This window comes from Conger conger, chromosome 1 (assembly GCF_963514075.1).
Source record: "Conger conger chromosome 1, fConCon1.1, whole genome shotgun sequence".
Classification (NCBI taxonomy): domain Eukaryota; kingdom Metazoa; phylum Chordata; class Actinopteri; order Anguilliformes; family Congridae; genus Conger; species Conger conger.
Genome location: NC_083760.1, coordinates 4,184,887 through 4,202,568, shown reverse-complemented (window position 1 = coordinate 4,202,568; position 17,682 = coordinate 4,184,887). Strand labels below are relative to the sequence as shown.

The following is a 17,682-nucleotide window of genomic DNA, read 5'->3' as shown; positions in this document are numbered from 1 at the left end:
TGCATGCATTGCACTGCTGCCACACAATTGGCTGATTAGTTAATTGCATGAATAAGCAGGTGTAATAAAGTAAAAAAAAGTTCCTAATAAAGTGCTCGGTAGTGTATATGCAGGATACTGGATTAGCACGCCTCCCTTCCGCTACACGAAAGCTCTGCTTCTGGCGCTAGCCCAGCCTCGCGGCACACAGAAGGAAAACTTAACTCCGCATTTTCCCCTTCTCAGGGAGGATCTGAGTAAAATTCCGTACACGACCATGTGCATAAAGGAGTCTCTCCGGCTCTTCCCTCCCGTTCCCGGACATTCCAGGAAACTCACCAAGCCCATGACGTTCTGCGATGGAAGGACCGTTCCGGCAGGTACTGACAAAGCTGGAATGTTTTTGCTCGTTTTGTGTGGTCATTAAGTGCACCAAAAAGTAATAATAATAAAATGCCCGATTTGAAATTAACCATGATCATCACGGTCATCCTGCAATATAAAACAAACAGGTTTGAGTTTGCCAGTGTTAGAGGTTAGAGTTAGTGAGTGCGTTAGAGGTTAGAGTTAGTGAGTGTGTTAGAGGGTAGAGTTAGTGAGTGTGTTAGAGGTTAGAGTTAGTGAGTGTGTTAGAGGTTAGAGTTAGTGAGTGTGTTAGAGGTTAGAGTTAGTGAGTGTGTTAGAGGGTAGAGTTAGTGAGTGTGTTAGAGGGTAGAGTTAGTGAGTGTGTTAGAGGTTAGAGTTAGTGAGTGCGTTAGAGGTTAGAGTTAGTGAGTGTGTTAGAGGTTAGAGTTAGTGAGTGTGTTAGAGGTTAGAGTTAGTGAGTGTGTTAGAGGGTAGAGTTTGTGAGTGTTTTATAGGTTAGAGTTAGTGAGTGTGTTAGAGGGTAGAGTTTGTGAGTGTTTTATAGGTTAGAGTTTGCCAGTGCATTAGAGATTATAGTTTACCAGTGTGTTAGAAGTTAGAGTGAGCAAGTGTGTAACAGGTTAGTAGGTGACAGTGTGCTCACAGGTAACCTTTGCCTTATAGAAAGAAAGGTTTAAACATTGACAGTGTGGTTGTTTATTGCTCCACTATAAAAAGCAAATAATGGCCCAGGCTCATTGTGGCTCAGAGGGAATGGGGGGGGGGGGGGTCTGGGTTCATGAACTTTAGCTCAGAGGCAGAAGGGCACTCCATGAAAATAAACCTGTTAAAATTTAGCAAAACATCAATTTCTCATACACTCACTCCAGCTCCAGGCTGTGTTAAGGCTTACTGCTTTTCTTCTTTATAATATCCGTATACCATCCTGCTCATCTGACCTACATATAGAAATTCATAATAATAATAAGATAATTAATATTAAAACAATGACCCCCCCCTGTATGCTGTATCAGGTGACGTTACCTCTGAATGAGCGATAAACAGATAAAATGTGGCAGCAGGTGATGAAATGGACAGGATTACAGCGGTGTGTGAACGTGCGGATGAATCAGTCACACCTGCGACAGGTGCTGTCGTTTGATTGGACACTTTTTCACACTTTCCAGGATGCCTCGTCGGGTCAAGTGTTTATGGCATTCACAGGAACGCCGCAGTTTGGGAAAACCCGGATGTAAGTCTGGAACCACAACGGCTACCGGCACACAGTGGCACACTGACAGAATACAGCTTTAACACTACGTCACATTACAGTACATTACTGTTAATTAGATTAAATTACAGTACATTACATTAGATTATAGTACATTACAGTTCATTAGATTACATTACAGTGCATTACATTCGATTATAGTACATTACAGTGCATTAGATTAAATTACAGTACATTACATTCGATTATAGTACATTACAGTTCATTAGATTAAATTACAGTACATTACATTAGATTATAGTACATTACAGTTCATTAGATTACATTACAGTGCATTACATTAGATTATAGTACATTACAGAGCATTAGATTACATTACAGTGCATTACATTAGATTATAGAACATTACAGTTCATTAGTTAATTAGATTACATTACAGTACATTACATTAGATTATAGTTCATTACAGTTCATTAGATTACATTACAGTACATTACAGTTCATTAGATTACATTACATTACAGTACATTACATTATAATACATTAGATTACAGTACATTACATTACAGGCATTTAGCAGACACTCTTATCCAGAGCGTGGTAGTTCTTGAAGTGTCTTGGTATGGTAGTTACAGGCCTAGCCTATCTACCCTGTGTACTGGACTTAACTGTATGTTCGTGGCCTTACAACCAATTATATATGAATTGTACCTTATCTTATCTGTGTTATTTGTCCTACTATGACCTTGATATGCACCGTCTTGTACGTCATTTTGGATAAAAGTGTTAAAAGCTTAAATTTGTGACCGGACTGTGCATAAATAAGCACCTGCGGCTTTGGTCAGCAGTTCTGCATTATTGTAAAATGGCCGCCGTGAGCTGATCGTCTATGTGCAATAAAAACGGCGTGCGTTCACTGTGTCCATCCAGGTGTTTGATCCGTTGCGGTTTCTACCGGAGAACTGCGCCAAGAGATCGCCTCACGCTTTCGTCCCCTTCTCAGCCGGACCCAGGTTCGTCCGGGTTAAAGGTCACAAAGGTTACCCACGACCCGGTAACGGGCTTGGTGACAGAGCACAGCTCTCCAGTTTAAGGTCAGAGAGGGGGTTTGGGAGGCCTTTTTCACTGCACTGCAACAACTAACGTAAAGTAAATCTCAAAGAGTATTTTTGTACTCACATTGAGACTTAAAATCCTATTTATTTTATTTATTTGAGAACTTTTATTTGACAGTTTTGAGTTTAAGGCTTGCCAATGGAATAAGAACATTTCAGTTATCAAGCAAACAGTAACTTAAAACAAACGAATATTTTCTACTTGAGAGAAAACAATCTTAAGATCTTAAGTCTTATTATAAGCCTAAAAATACTTGTTAAGACTTGTTTTGCAGTGTGGTCTCACTGTCTCCATTTACTCTAGAGGAATTCCATCAAAGTCTCAAGAAAATATTAGCTTGTTTTATGTTACTTTTAGCTTGACAATACTCAATTGATAAATCTTGAAATGCGTAATTTAATGTCTCACTTCATTGGCAATATTTATTTCTTTTTTAGCAATAAAATAATATAAATAAGATTGTGTAAATATAAGGCTGAAACACCTCAGCTATGTTCTTGCCTTGAAAATATCGCACAGTTAAAAGGGCTTTCTCCACCCAGCGAACCTGGGTCCAGGGCAGAAACTAAAAAGGAAATCTTTAACCACTCTGGAATTCAATAATCAAATATTTTGGGCCAATAGATGAGATTGACCTTGATAGCTCATTCTGTGACAACCAAATGGCCTGACCCATCACTTTAAAATCAATTTGGGAAATATATGGTTTATTAAGTATTATATGTCAGGAATTGCGATTTCTAAAGAAATATCCGCGCATTTTTGGTTTTGTCCCTTTACGAAACAGAAACTGCATCGGCCAAAACTTCGCCATGAACGAGATGAAAGTGGCTATCGCGCTGACGCTCCAACGGTACCAGCTGGTCAACGATCCCGAAAAGGCCCCGAAATTAATCCCACGTCTGATCCTACGTTCCATCAACGGAATTCATCTGAAAATCAAACGAGTGAAACTCGAACCCTGACTAACTTTGGCATCTTTTTTTTTACTAGCTTGCATCAGTATGTTACATCAAAGGCTTGGTTATTCTAGCCTAAAAATAGCACTGACAATCGGAACACAATTTAACAGGTTCTCTTGTACATTGGTCTTCTGGAGACCATCTGAACGGCTGAAATCCGTCTAAATTTTTCGTTGACATTTTTAGTCTGTGATCGTGAAACATGTTTGAGATGGTGACTTCTCAGATCTCAGATACTACAGTTTACCTGACGCTGTAACCCAGACTGGTAAAATTAAAGAAAATAATTAACGAAGGCCTAATATCAGTATGACAGAATAAGAGTAGCCAAGGCTAAAAATTAAGGGATAGGCTACTTTTGAAATTAAGGCACATTGACTGTAAATAGGTTTCCTGTGAGAGCCGGCATCCATTGATATTAAAAGAAAAGTGTATTAAATCGTATTAAAAGCATTGTCATGTTATAAAAATATTTAAAAATAAACTCAATTAAAGCTTTTTTTATAGCCTAATAGGCCATGACAAATCGTCATCCATGATTCTGACTGACTGCAGTGAAAGTAACCATAAGGAAATTGCACTAGTGATTTTATGTGATACTGTTCCAAATAAACACTTGTCCTACAGTGCTGTGATGAGTGATGACTGCGCCAAGGTGTCTATACAAATACAGCACAGTTTAGAGAGGATTGGTTTGCAGTTGACTGGCATCTCTGGTATGATCAAGTTGATATAGACTTAAGGACATGCCCATCACATGATTGACTAAGCTGGACTTGCAGCAGAGATATTTTCCTGATCAACCTGACAAGCCCAAAACCGACACTGCCCAGCTTGGATGTTGGTCAGTGTCGTTTAGTGTTATTGCTTGGACACGGTTCTCTGTGATTTTAGAGTATGTCAGCCGTAGATTGTTCCGATATGCTAAATTAAAGGGCGTATAAGTCGCAGCTACTGCGTATTGAAATGTGAAACTGTTCGGCGCTTTGTCCTGCGGTAACCTAGCAACAGTTGAAGCACTGTGCAGAGGCTGGGGACTGTGTGTCGCGGGAGAGCTGGGGAAAACAAATTCCTGATCTTCCCTTCACTGGGTCCAAGTGGAGGATTATTTGATCTCATCTCTAGAGTAGGCTACGAGAACTTACGTTTCAATAAATTGACGGATTTCGATTAAGGACAAGAAGACGACGGCAAGTTAGAAGGCGAGCAATAGCCTAGTCTAGCCAGTAGGATAACACACGCGCACACACACACACACACACACGGCAGCTAAGTCCCCATTTCCCTCATGACATTAGGCCCACTGGTCACAAATAGCCTAGTAGTAATTGCAAACATCATCATGAAGAGATAATTATGCGTAGTAAATATGATTGCCATAGCCTACTCTGTATTTTCACACTGGATTCGTCCGATTTTAGCAGCTTAACAAGTGCACCTACAAAACTGACAAGCTACCCCTTGGCTATATTATTTTTTTTTTGAACGATTCTAATCATTTGCCTATTCCCATTATGCTATATCTGTAGACTACGTTTATGACAAATGTTTGTAAATAATTATGTGTTCGGTGTTTTTAATAGTCATACGGTGTTCTGTTAAGTGTCCAGACCTCGAATTTCGCTCCGTGACTCTTGAATGATCCCGATGAAAACTTTACAGTTAAGCTTACTCTGGCTGCGTACCCTATTTGGCCTGGCGTAGCATCGTGACTTTTGAAAAAAAAAAAAAAAAAAAAAAATTCCACCCGCCGCAATCAGCAGAACAATCTACTTTTATTATTGGTTTAGACCATAGCCCTGCTCCTACCACAATCCGTAATACACTGTAGCTATTATGGCTTTGACGTCGTGAATTGCAAAGCGTGTTATTTGAAGTGCGTTCACGTGAAGGGCAAATTTGCAGAGGAGTCAAAACCCTGCACAGCACCCGTTAACCTCTTCTTTACACCCTGCTCCAACGGTCTGTTTCTCTTTATCCGACCCCCTTTTGTTTGGCTTCTGAAACTCGGCGAATGCGCCGGTGGTGTAGGCTACCAGAGAGCTGCGAATGTTCCGTCAGCAACGCAGTCTCACGTTTGATAACTGTCACACTTTCGCCGGTGTCTCTACACCAGCTCCAAACGGCTGGGTGCCGTTGTAACTGTCAGTAAACCAGACAGTCTTCTGTGGCTTTCACTTCACGCAGCTCAAAAACTAACGTTTAATTATTTTCACCAAACACCGGTGTTATGTTCCGTAAGTAACCTATGGGGGAGTAATTACCCCCACCAAAGTGCTGACCCGACTTAATTACATCCGTCTGTGACATACATAACATACCTGGAAAAGCAGTGGGCAGGTTGCCATGACATTAGCGGTGCACATTCAGGTTTACGAGAGGAAGAAACTTGACCCCATGACCTTTCCTACAACGCCATCATCAGGCCAAAATTAGATTATTTGCCAAAATACCCAATACCATCAGCTTTCTTCCGAATCACAGAATGGCAGGTAGCAATTAAATGGCGTTTTCCTCCCTCTTGCCAAGGCTGTGAAATGCAAGAAGGGAAATCCCACAATGCAATGTTCCAGAAGTTCTCTCAACCTGATAGTTAATAGATTGATTAATGTCATCGATTGAACAGAGATTTAACCCACCCGTGGTCCCAGGCGTAGCCTATGACTGAGTTTGAGAACCATTGCCCTGCGGTTTCTGAATGATTGAGGTTAAATAACCACAACACACTGATTGCATGAATTGACTTGTATCGCCGTCTTCGTGTTGGCAGACGGAACCACAGGTTTTAAAAATATACATTCTGGGGAAGAAAACGATTGGCCGAAACACAGTGGGTCCCAAATGCGCTCCTGGGGCCACCTGTGTATGCTGGCCTTCGTTCCCAACACGGCTGCAAACTTTAACTGCCGGGCTGTCCGTTCTTCTTAATCACGTGCCTCTCTGCAGACCCCCAAAACCAAACAGACTGTGTTGACCACACTGAAAACATCAACAGCACATGATTAAGAAAAGTTTACACCTTGCTAAAAAGTTCTGCGATTGCAGCTGTGGTTGGAAGGAAGACCAGCATGCAGAGGGGGCCCCAGGGCCGGGTTTTGGAACCGCTGGTCTAACAATGCAATCGTGCTTTAACCACAACTGACGTGTAGGAACAGAGAAACACGCCGTGCAGACTGAAACTGAGAAAGTACCGCTGCAAGCCCTGTGTGTGTGAGAGCCCTGCATGTATGTGTGTGTGTTAGAGTGATGAGTGATGAGTGTGTGTGTGTGTGTGTGTTAGAGTGATGAGTGTGTGTGTGTGTTAGAGTGATGAGTGTGTGTGTATGTGTGTGTGTTAGAGTGATGAGTGTGTGTGTGTGTTAGAGAGATGAGTGTGTGTGTGTGTTAGTGATGAGTGTATGTGTTAGAGTGATGTGTGTGTGTGTGTTAGAGTGATGTGTGTGTGTGTGTGTGTGTTAGAGTGATGTGTGTGTGTGTTAGAGTGATGTGTGTGTGTGTGTTAGAGTGATGAGGGTGTGTGTGTGTGTGTGTTAGAGTGATGAGTGTGTTATTCTTCTCCTCTTTTTCCCTTTCTTTTCTCCTTTTCTGGCCCGAAGCTCCACCCATCGGGAGAGGAAAAGATGAACAAAAAATAATTGAGGAACGGGGAAATGAAGAAAAACACGGATCAGGCAAATGGAATGTCCTCGCTCCTTCAGATGTTTACAACACATGTGTGTGTGTGTGTGTGTGAGTGAGTGTGTGTTAGTGATGAGTGTGTGTGTGTGTGTGTTAGTGATGAGTGTGTGTGCGTGTTAGTGATGAGTGTGTGTGTGTGCGTGTGTGTGTTAGTGATGAGTGTGTGTGTGTGTGTGTTAGTGATGAGTGTGTGTGTTAGTGATGAGTGTGTGTGTTAGAGTGATGAGTGTGTGTGTGTGTGTGTTAGAGTGATGAGTGTGTGTGTGTGTGTTACGAGTGATGAGTGTGTGTGTGTTAGAGTGATGTGTGTGTGTGTTAGAGTGATGAGTGTGTATGTGTGTTAGTGATGAGTGTGTGTGTTAGAGTGATGAGGGTGTGTGTGTGTGTGTGTTAGAGTGATGAGTGTGTTATTCTTCTCCTCTTTTCCCCTTTCTTTTCTCCTTTTCTGGCCCGAAGCTCCACCCATCGGGAGAGGAAAAGATGAACAAAAAATAATTGAGGAACGGGGAAATGAAGAAAAACACGGATCAGGCAAACGGAACGTCCTCGCTCCTTCAAATGTTTACATTACATGTGTGTGTGTGTGTGTGTGAGAGTGAGTGTGTGTTAGTGATGAGTGTGTGTGTGTGTGTGTGTGTGTGTGTTAGTGATGAGTGTGTGTGTGTGTGTGCGTGTTAGTGATGAGTGTGTGTGTGTGTGCGTGTTAGTGATGAGTGTGTGTGTGTGTGTTAGTGATGAGTGTGTGTGTGTTAGTGATGAGTGTGTGTGTGTGTTAGTGATGAGTGTGTGTGTGTTAGAGTGATGAGTGTGTGTGTGCTAGTGATGAGTGTGTGTGTGTGTGTGTGTGTGTGTGTGTGCGTGTTAGTGATGAGTGTGTGTGTGTTAGTGATGAGTGTGTGTGTGTGTTAGTGATGAGTGTGTGTGTGTGTTAGAGTGATGAGTGTGTGAGAGTGTGTGTGTTAGAGTGATGAGTGTGTGTGTGTGCGTGTTAGTGATGAGTGTGTGTGTGTGTTAGTGATGAGTGTGTGTTAGTGATGAGTGTGTGTGTGTGCGTGTGTGTGTTAGTGATGAGTGTGTGTGTGTTACGAGTTATGAGTGTGTATGTGTGTGTTACGAGTGATGAGTGTGTGTGTGTGTGTGTGTGTGTGTTAGACCGCCGCGTGTGTTAGAACCCTGCATGTGAGAGCCCTGTGCGAGTGTGTGTGCATGTTAAGAGTCAGCAGAAATGACAACAGGGGAACCGTTGAGAGGCCTGCAGAATTGTACCGGCAGCATATGTGTTAGTGACACAATGCACGGGGGCAGAGCTGACCCAAACTCTCAGGGGCATGCCTGCGACTGACTGAGGAAACATCAGGTCTATCGACTGCAGTATACTTCAGGGCAAAACACTAAATCTGACACAAAAAAAAGATTCATAATCAAGCCTTTTTTTTTTCCTTTTTCTTTTTTTTAACAAAAATCTGTTCATGATTGGGTTTTTATTTTCTCCAAGAGGTGCAGTTACAGATGAAGAGCTGTGCCCGACACCCCAGGACAGTGAAGGGCCGTGTGAACACCACGGCAGGAGCCTACACATCTGTACAAAACTATCAGAATCCGTCTGACATTATTCACAACAGCAAAACGGTCAGCAAACTCCCCACCCGAGCCCCGTCAGTGACCAAACACGCAACGCTGGAAAACAACCACCCGGTTTTCCCCATTTCCTCAATTCCCGCGCGGGGTTCACATTTTTTGGATCATTTCATTTGTTAGAAAAAAAACCAGGGAAGGGTAATTTTTTAATCCAAATGATATCCCATTTGAGCCCAGGGCTGTTTGGCATGGCTGTCAAGTCTCCATAGTACTGCAGAAGCCCTTTTCTAAACCCTTTCCTGAACTCCCTCCACAGGTAGGAATACTGATTAATAGCCGATGTGGGAACGGGACGCCTCGCCCAGCACACTGGCACCCCCTGCTGGTAATACCCTGATTCGCACCATATGCCGCCATCTAGTGGACAAAGATCGGCAATACACCGCTCGCCCGCCAGCCTCCAATAAAAAAACCTGAGTTTTTGTAGCACACATTTTATTAGCACCGAGCTGCAAGTGTAGATGCAGGGTGGACCAGAGATGGCCCAAAGTGTGACCCAGTTTGGGGTTTTCTGGTTTTTCTTCGTAAAAAGCACCAAGCAGCTAAATTCTGGATTAATGTTAAGCGGCCCGCTGGGAGCACACGCGGGCCAAGATCGCTCGAGATCAGAGATCTCCGCTCGCCTCCAGAACCCTGAACCGGACTTGTGCTTCACCAGGGTCTCTCCCCTGCCCGGCCAGGTGGGCCCTGCCAAAAGTTCTGGAAAACGCAGTGTCAGTTCGGTTACCACACACAAACACGCATGCACGGCTCTTTCAAACACCTACGGGACGGTAGATCTCCAGGAACAGGGTCGGGCAGCCCTGCTCTAGCTGTTGAATGATGTGTGCTTTGTTAGCATTTGGAGTGAAAACCTGCAGGATGGTAGATCTCCAGGAACAGGGTCAGGCAGCCCTGCTCTAGCTGTTGAATGAGGTGTGCTTTGTTAGGGTTGGAGTGAAAACCTACAGGACTGTAGATCTCCAGGAACAGGCCTGGGCAGCCCTGATGTAGCCAGTGCCCCAACACCCCCATTGTGGGTCAGTTCAGTCTGATGGCCGTCCCGGGCCGTTCCGGAAGCGAAAAGCCCAGGTTCACACTAACGGACTGGGAGGACTCCACCTCACCATTGGAACGGGGACGAAGAGAAGAAATAAAATGGGGAAACGTGAGTTCCCGAGTTTGAATCCACTCGCGGCACGGCTAGAGCGGTGGAGAAAGTCGGAATAGGGCGCCTTCGGAACTCAAGGACGGGATCTGTTGCCCTGACAACAGGGCAGAGTGTTTGGTCACTGAGAGTGGGAGAGGCACATCAGACCCATTATCCCCCCCCCCCACCCCCTAAAAAAAATTATGACACACATTACAAAACAATATAAAATGAGATTACAGGAGTACAGTGGAACTGTGGTCGGTCATGGTCACATGACCCTCCGCGGTGAGGTCATAGGTCACCAGGAAGCGTGAGCAAGCTGGAGTAATGAAGGACGGAGGGCTCCTTCCAATCGCTTATTCTTCTCCTCTTTTTCCCCCTTTCTTTTCTCCTTTTCTGGCCCGAAGCTCCACCCATCGGGAGAGGAAAAGATGAACAAAAAATAATTGAGGAAGGGGGAAATGAAAAAAAAAACACGGATCAGGCAAACGGAATGTCCTCGCTCCTTCAAATGTTTACATTACATGTCAACAGGCAGACGCCTTTATCCAGAGCGACGTACAGTTGATTAGACTAAGCAGGAGACAATCCTCCCCTGGAGCAATGCAGGGTTAAGGGCCCTGCTCAAGGGCCCAACAGCTGTGCGGATCTGATTGTGGCTACACCGGGATTAGAACCACCGACCTTGCGTGTCCCAGTCATTTACCTTAACCACTACGCTACAGGCCGCCCCGGTAGTGTAGCAAATGTCAGTTGGAGTCCACACTGGTTACAGACGTGGCAGAGGGGGAGAGAGGTGGATCCACAGGTCGATCGTTTACACGTCAGGCTCCCGAAGAAATTATTTCCGCCATGGACGCGCCAATGTTTTCTTGCTCAAAAGAAAGATCGGGAGTTCTTGACATCTAAGGGGCTGGAATGTCCTCAAAGACGGCGGAGCTGGAACGTTTCCCCAGGTCGGGAGCGAGGGAAGAAAAGAGGAGAAGGAGAAGCGATTGGACCCGGGCGAGGCTGTGAGAGTCAGTGGCACCGCCCCGTTCGGCAGGAGGCACACCAGATCCGACTCATGCGCACGTGCCAATAAATTCACTCATCAATCTCTGAAAGATCCTGCAAATTAAAAAAAAAAAAAAACTGAAATTGTGAGAACATTATTATTATTCTTTTTTTTAAACAAAAACAAAAAAGAGCAAGAAATATGGAAAATGAAAAATGGTCGATAACATCCCCCCCATATATAAAAAAAAAAAAACATTTCCCCCCAATAACCTCCCCCCCCCCCCACACACACAGTTCCAGAGGGGCGGGGCTAGATGAGCAGAGGGGCGGGGCTAGATGAGCAGGGAGGGGGTGGGCTTCTTCCCAGGCCACGCCTCCTTGGCGTATTTCTTCTTGCGGGGCTCGTTGAGCGTCGCCTCGGAGACGAAAGCGGCGGGGGCGGGCTTGAGGGTGACGGGCGGCTGGGCGGTGGTCGGCGATAGGTCCACGTCGGGGGCGGGGTTTGGGAAGGGGAGGGCCAGCATGGCGCCGGCCCCGCCCGGGCCCCCCAGGTGCTGGGCGTCGTGGCTGCTGGGCGGGAGGTCGCCGTAGAGGCCGCCGCTGAACGGGAAGCTCTGCAGTCTCCGCCCCGCGGAGTCCTCCAGGCCCAGCGCGTTCGGGCCCTCCAGCTTCTTCTTCTGTGGTGAGGAGGAGGAGGAGGAGGATGGGGGCCAGGGGCATAGCATGTCAAACACAGATCCCGACTGCAGTGCTCCTCAGTATTTTAGTGTTTATTCCAGCCACTCACAGGGCTGCGGGCTCATACGCTAGTTCAGCCGGTCAGACCCTGCTTCAGATCTCAAACTCAAACCTGGCCGTTTCACAGATACTGAATAAGCTTCGGCCTGGACTAAACTGTTGTATGGAGATATGTATGTATTATACCTTGATTCAAATTTTAATTTAGTCTAGGACTGGGCTTAATCTGATTCTACAAAATTGACCCAGTGTTTTTCAGTATTTTAGAACATATTTTAAATCTTAAAGGGCTGTGGATTCGGACTGAACTTCAGGTTGATTCCGTGAATCCGTTTGAGAGCTACTTCCACAAAAGGCATTTATTTGGAATCAAGCTAATTATTTCTGAGCACAGCTCAGCTTTTGATACATTTTCACTGACTGAGAATTCACTGACAACTGAACTAAACACGCTGTACGAAGCTACTACGGTACATTTTATATACGGACGCAACTTTAAGCCGTAATACCAAAGTTGGCCAATAGGTGGCACCCAAGATGAGGTTTGAGCAGTGAGGAGAGCCGATGTAGCTGCAGGCTATCAGGACCACTGTGCCAGGCCTGCTGTAAAGGCTACACACGCTGTGTGCTGTAGGCAGCGGACGCCGCAGAAACCTTACCTTCATGGGGACGACTGCTGTCTGAATCATGTTCCTGAACCGCCCCACAGAGGGATCAACGTCCTCTGCAAAGACAAATACACATGGCAGAGAGGGCGTAAGTCTTGTGTGAGTGAGTGAGTGAGTGAGTGAGTGTGTGTGTGAGTGAGTGAGTGAGTGAGTGAGTGAGTGAGTGAGTGAGTGAGTGAGTGAGTGAGTGTGTGTGTGTGTGTGTGTGTGTGTGTGTGTGAGTGTGAGTGAGTGAGTGAGTGAGTGAGTGAGTGAGTGAGTGAGTGAGTGTGAGTGAGTGAGTGAGTGAGTGAGTGAGTGAGTGAGTGAGTGAGTGAGTGAGTGAGTGAGTGAGTGAGTGTGTGTGTGTGTGTGTGTGTGTGTGTGTGTGTGTGTGTGTGTGTGTGTGTGTGTGAGTGAGTGAGTGAGTGAGTGAGTGAGTGAGTGAGTGAGTGAGTGAGTGAGTGAGTGTGTGAGTGAGTGAGTGAGTGAGTGAGTGTGTGTGTGTGTGTGTGTGTGTGTGTGAGTGTGTGAGTGTGTGAGTGAGTGAGTGTGCGTGTGCGTGAACAGGTAGTGTGTACCTGGGTTGATGATCTCGTTGTCCTCGTTGAAGGTGACTCTGGAGTTCCTCCTCTTGCGTTTGGGCCGCTGCAGGTCCAGGGTGCCCTCCTCGATGGTGAGGGTGGAGATGCGCTTGTTGTGGGCCGTGTTAAACTCCGTCAGGTTCTGCAGGGGTGGTGGGGGGAACGCAGAGCCATTACCACACATATTATCTATCAATCACTCACACTTGCACGCACACACTACACACACACTCACAGTCTCTCTGAACACACACACACAGTCTCTCTCCCTCTCTCTCACGCACGCAGTCACACAGTCACAGTCACAGTCACAGTCTCTCACACACGCACGCACGCACGCACGCACGCACGCACGCACGCACGCACGCACGCACGCACGCACGCACGCACGCACGCACACACGCACACACGCACACACCTCCAGTTCCGTCTCCTCCTCTGGGAGCCCCAGCAGGCCCTTCAGCTCCTCGTCCTCCCCGGCCTCCCCGGGAGCAGAGCTGGGCTGTGATTGGGGCTTCTCTCTGATGGTGTAGGCGCGGGTCGACGCCCCGAACGACACGGTGGAGTCGATGGGCACCTGCTGGGGCTTATGGGCCTCCAGCCGGATGTGACCCAGGAAGGTGCCGTGGGCTGGGGGTCAGAGGGCAAAGGTCAGTCGCACACTCACTCACTCACTCACTCACGTACACGCGCACACACACGCCGGCCCGGCCGCACTCACTGCTGTTGAGGTCGATGAGGAATAGTCTCTTCAGGTGTTTGTGGTAGACCAGGGCCGCGTGCACACGTGAGCAGGACTGGTGGTCGATGATGAAGTCGCACATGTCCGGGTTCCTCCCAAACAGGTAGTACTTCTTCTCATCGATAATCAGCTTCTACAGACACAGACACACACGCACGCACACACAGATACAGACAGACACACACACACAGAGACAGAGACACACAGAGACACACACACAGCCACACAGACACACACGCACAACCACAACTGCTGTTTGTCTTGCCATAAACATGTTAAACACAAAACAAGAGCTACTTCTGCTTCAATATGATTCAATTAACCTACATTAACCAACCTGTGTGTGCATGAGAGGGTGTGAATGCGTCTGCATGTGTATGCGTAGGTGTATTTGTGTGTGCAAGAGTGTGTGAATGTGCGTGTATTGAGTGTGCATGAATGTATGTGTGTGTGTGTGTGTGTGTGTGTGTGAACATGCACCATCTGTGCCACTGAGTCATAACACAGAGCGCATCTCCACACTCAGAGCTTAAATCTCAGGGCTGCGCTTAATCTGGCACCTCTGGAGACCCGGGGGCCACAGGGGCCCAGCCCGCAGCTGCCCACGCAGGGGGGCCACAGGGCTGGGGACCGCAAGGTCAGTATCAGGTGCAGGGACAGCAATGGACACATGCAAGACACACAGACTGACCAATGGAACACAACCTGCCAGCTGGATTATGGGAAATGGAGTTCCTTCCACAGGCTCAGCGGCCAACCAGCATGTCTTTCTTCATTGTTATACTTTACAAACACCATCAATGGGCACCAAGGAAAATGCAAAGCAGAAACACTGTCCCCACCTGCTCCCTTTACTTTTATTCAACACACACAAGTTTTTATTTATTAAACATACGTTTGCTAGATGTCTGTAGCGTAGTGGTTAAGGTACATGACCGGGACCCGCAAGGTCAGTGGTTCCATCCCTGGTGTAGCCACAATAAGATCTGCATAGCGCTTGGGCCCTTGAGCAAGGCCCTTAACCCTGCATTGCTCCAGGGGAGGACTGTCTCCTGCTTCGTCTAATCAACTGTATGTCGCTCTGGATAAGAGGGTCTGCCAAATGCCATTAATGTAACGTAATATACTGTAAGGTTCGATTGTGGTTCTATATGCATGGATTGAGTATGAATTGAACCGCATTTCTTTTCCAAATGTTTTTGGATTTCTGAAGATTTATACACATTGAGCGCAACAATTTTACCGTCCTCTCTATTGTACAAACACGGAAAAGGCCAAGAGTTGAGGGGATGTAGGCAAGTTCACAGTCGCCAGTTTAAAAATCAATCAGTGGGCGACAATGTACAATGCAGGGGTGAGATATTTTTGCAAACTAATATAAGGCGAGAGTGAGGGCAATTTTGAAAACAACAATGTGGCTTTAGTATGTTGCGCAATCCAGGAGAGCAGCTGAAACTAAAGATCACACACACACACTCACCTCCACTAGCTTGTCCCCTTTCACAACGTCCAGATGCAACCCCGGGGGAGGTTTCCCTGCCCTAGGACACAAACACATCGCAGAAACTGAGAAAACGATCTATCAAAGATTTGGGTCTCAAAATGTTGGAATAAACAACAACCACTACGACGCATTCATGCACGTCGTAGTCGTACACATATAGCAAATGGCCCCAATTTACCCCTTTGTTTTTGCCGTTACGCTAGCACATAAGTAATGAAATGGGAAAACTTAGCAAGCTAGCCAGGCAGCTAAGTTAGCCCGTTTTCAACCATTCACCATATCTAACGTTATACACGCAAGCTTTGCAGCGAGCATTTCGGTTACGTGAAGATAAAAGCTGATACGCGACCAAAACACCACAAGACCTGTTAGCCAGCCAGTATCCATTACTTCTAAAAGTTAATAAAGCTAGATTCAGGTTGACTACACGCAGAGAACAGCGAGTTACAACAATTAACGTAGCATAGCTAGCTAACATTAACTTGATAAGTAGCTAACGTCAGATCGCTGTAGAGAGAGACCACCAATGTTGCAAGATAAGTATAACTCTTTCAACGGAATTAACATAAGACACTCAGCCAAATATCTGCAACATTCATAACGTCGTTTAATTGCAGAACGTCTTACCATGATGGACAATCAAATAGAGGTAAGTTTGCAACGGGTTTCGCTGCCATCTTGCCTCATTCATCATTCACGCACTCCTGAGGAAAGCTGGGTACGTGGCGGACTTCCGTGTCAACGACAAAGTGTTTTGCTGGGAGTTGTAGTTCAAAACTATCTCGATAATGAATCCATTACATTACATTATTGGCATTTGGCAGACGCTCTTATCCAGAGCGACGTACGACAAAGTGCATACCCATAACCAGGGCTAAGTGCGCTGAAAGACCCTAGAGGGAAGTACAATTTCAATTGCTACCCGTACAACAAAGATAAGGACCAGGGCCTATTTTTTTTACTTTTATCTCAGCAACATGATAACAATTGAATTAAATAAATCCTACGCCAAAAAATTGTATATTGAAGCAAAGTTTATTACCGAATTAAGCTACTTCTTGAACTGTAAATGGGGCGACATGGCTCAGGCAGTAAGAGCAGTCGTCTGGCAGTCGGAAGGTTGCCGGTTCGATCCCCCGCCCGGGCTGTGTCGAAGTGTCCCTGGGCAAGTCTCCGAGCAAGACACCTAACCCCTGGTTGGTGCCTTGCATGGCACTTCATTGCCTTGCAGCCAATCGCTGTGAGTGTGTGTATGAATGGGTGAATGAGAAGCATCAATTGTACAGCACTTTGGATAAAGGCGCTATATAAATGCCAACCATTTACCATTTGTAAATACTAAATGTCAAAAATATAATAGCTTAAGCACATTGTGTTCCTTTATTTCGAACATGTAAAATAGTAACAAAACAGAAACATCAAATTCCCCTCCACCAGCACTTAAACTTAAACCTATTTACATGTGCGAAAAGGAGTAGAAAGAAGTAACATTTACAGTGGTGTGAAAAAGTGTTTGCCCCCTTCCTGATTTCTTATTTTTTTGCATGTTTGTCACACTTAAATGTTTCAGATCATCAAACAAATTTAAATATTAGTCAAAGACAACACAAGTAAACACAAAATGCAGTTTTTAAATTAAGGTTTTTATTATTATGGGAGAAAAAAAATCCAAACCTACATGTGAAAAAGTGATTGCTCCCCCTGTTAAAACATAACTTAACTGTGGTTTATCAAACCTGAGCTCAATTTCTCTCGCCACACCCAGGCCTGATTATTGCCATACCTGTTCTCAATCAAGAAATCACTTAAATAGGACCTGCCTGACAAAGTGAAGTCGACCAAATGATCCTCAAAAGCTAGACAGCATGCTGAGAGCTAAAGAAATTCAGGAACAAATGAGAAAGAAAGTAATTGAAAAGTGAGTTATAAAGCCATTTCTAAAGCTTTGGGACTCCAGCGAACCACAGTGAGAGCCATTACCCACAAATGGCAAAAACATGGAACAGTGGTGAACCTTCCCAGGAGTGGCCAGTCGACCAAAATGACCCCAAGAGCGCAGCGACGACTCATCCAAGAGGTCACAAAAGACCCCACAACAACATCCAAAGAACTGCAGGCCTCACTTGCCTCAGTTAAGGTCAGTGTTCATGACTCCACCATAAGAAAGAGACTGGGCAAAAATGGCCTGCATGGCAGAGTTCCAAGATGAACACCACTGCTGAGCAAAAAGAACATTAAGGCTTGTCTCAATTTTGCCAGAAAACATCTTGATGTTCCCCAAGACTTTTGGGGAAATACTGTGGTCTGACGAGACAAAAGTTGAACTTTTTGGAAGGTGTGTGTCCCATTACATCTGGTGTAAAAGTAACACCGCATATCAGAAAAAG

The 17,682-nt window shown here is 45.6% G+C and overlaps 2 protein-coding genes and 1 non-coding gene across 3 annotated transcripts in view; 1 reads left to right on the top strand and 2 right to left on the bottom strand.

Annotated features, from left to right (window-relative positions):
- Positions 1-4,259, top strand: part of LOC133107256 (cytochrome P450 4B1) — a 14,514-nt gene extending 10,255 nt beyond the window's left edge. Inside the window, exons 9-12 of the mRNA XM_061216224.1 lie at positions 226-359; positions 1,512-1,576; positions 2,486-2,568; positions 3,459-4,259. Of these exons, the coding sequence (XP_061072208.1) occupies positions 226-359; positions 1,512-1,576; positions 2,486-2,568; positions 3,459-3,636 (460 nt within the window). The 3' untranslated portion in view covers positions 3,637-4,259. The remainder of the gene's footprint in view (positions 1-225; positions 360-1,511; positions 1,577-2,485; positions 2,569-3,458) is intronic.
- Positions 4,260-11,389: 7,130 nt separating this feature from the next.
- ppp1r8b (protein phosphatase 1, regulatory subunit 8b) lies at positions 11,390-16,045 on the bottom strand. The gene is made up of 7 exons (XM_061216281.1): positions 15,923-16,045; positions 15,272-15,332; positions 13,771-13,924; positions 13,468-13,679; positions 13,047-13,191; positions 12,478-12,542; positions 11,390-11,757 (listed from the first exon to the last, which is right to left on the bottom strand). Exons 1-7 carry the CDS (start codon positions 15,970-15,972, stop codon positions 11,413-11,415), a joined length of 1,032 nt encoding a protein of 343 aa, XP_061072265.1. The 5' UTR covers positions 15,973-16,045; the 3' UTR covers positions 11,390-11,412.
- LOC133110695 (small Cajal body-specific RNA 1) lies at positions 14,273-14,445 on the bottom strand. Its single transcript, XR_009704894.1, has one exon. It is a non-coding gene; the product is annotated as a small Cajal body-specific RNA 1 (non-coding RNA).
- Positions 16,046-17,682: the final 1,637 nt, after the last annotated feature.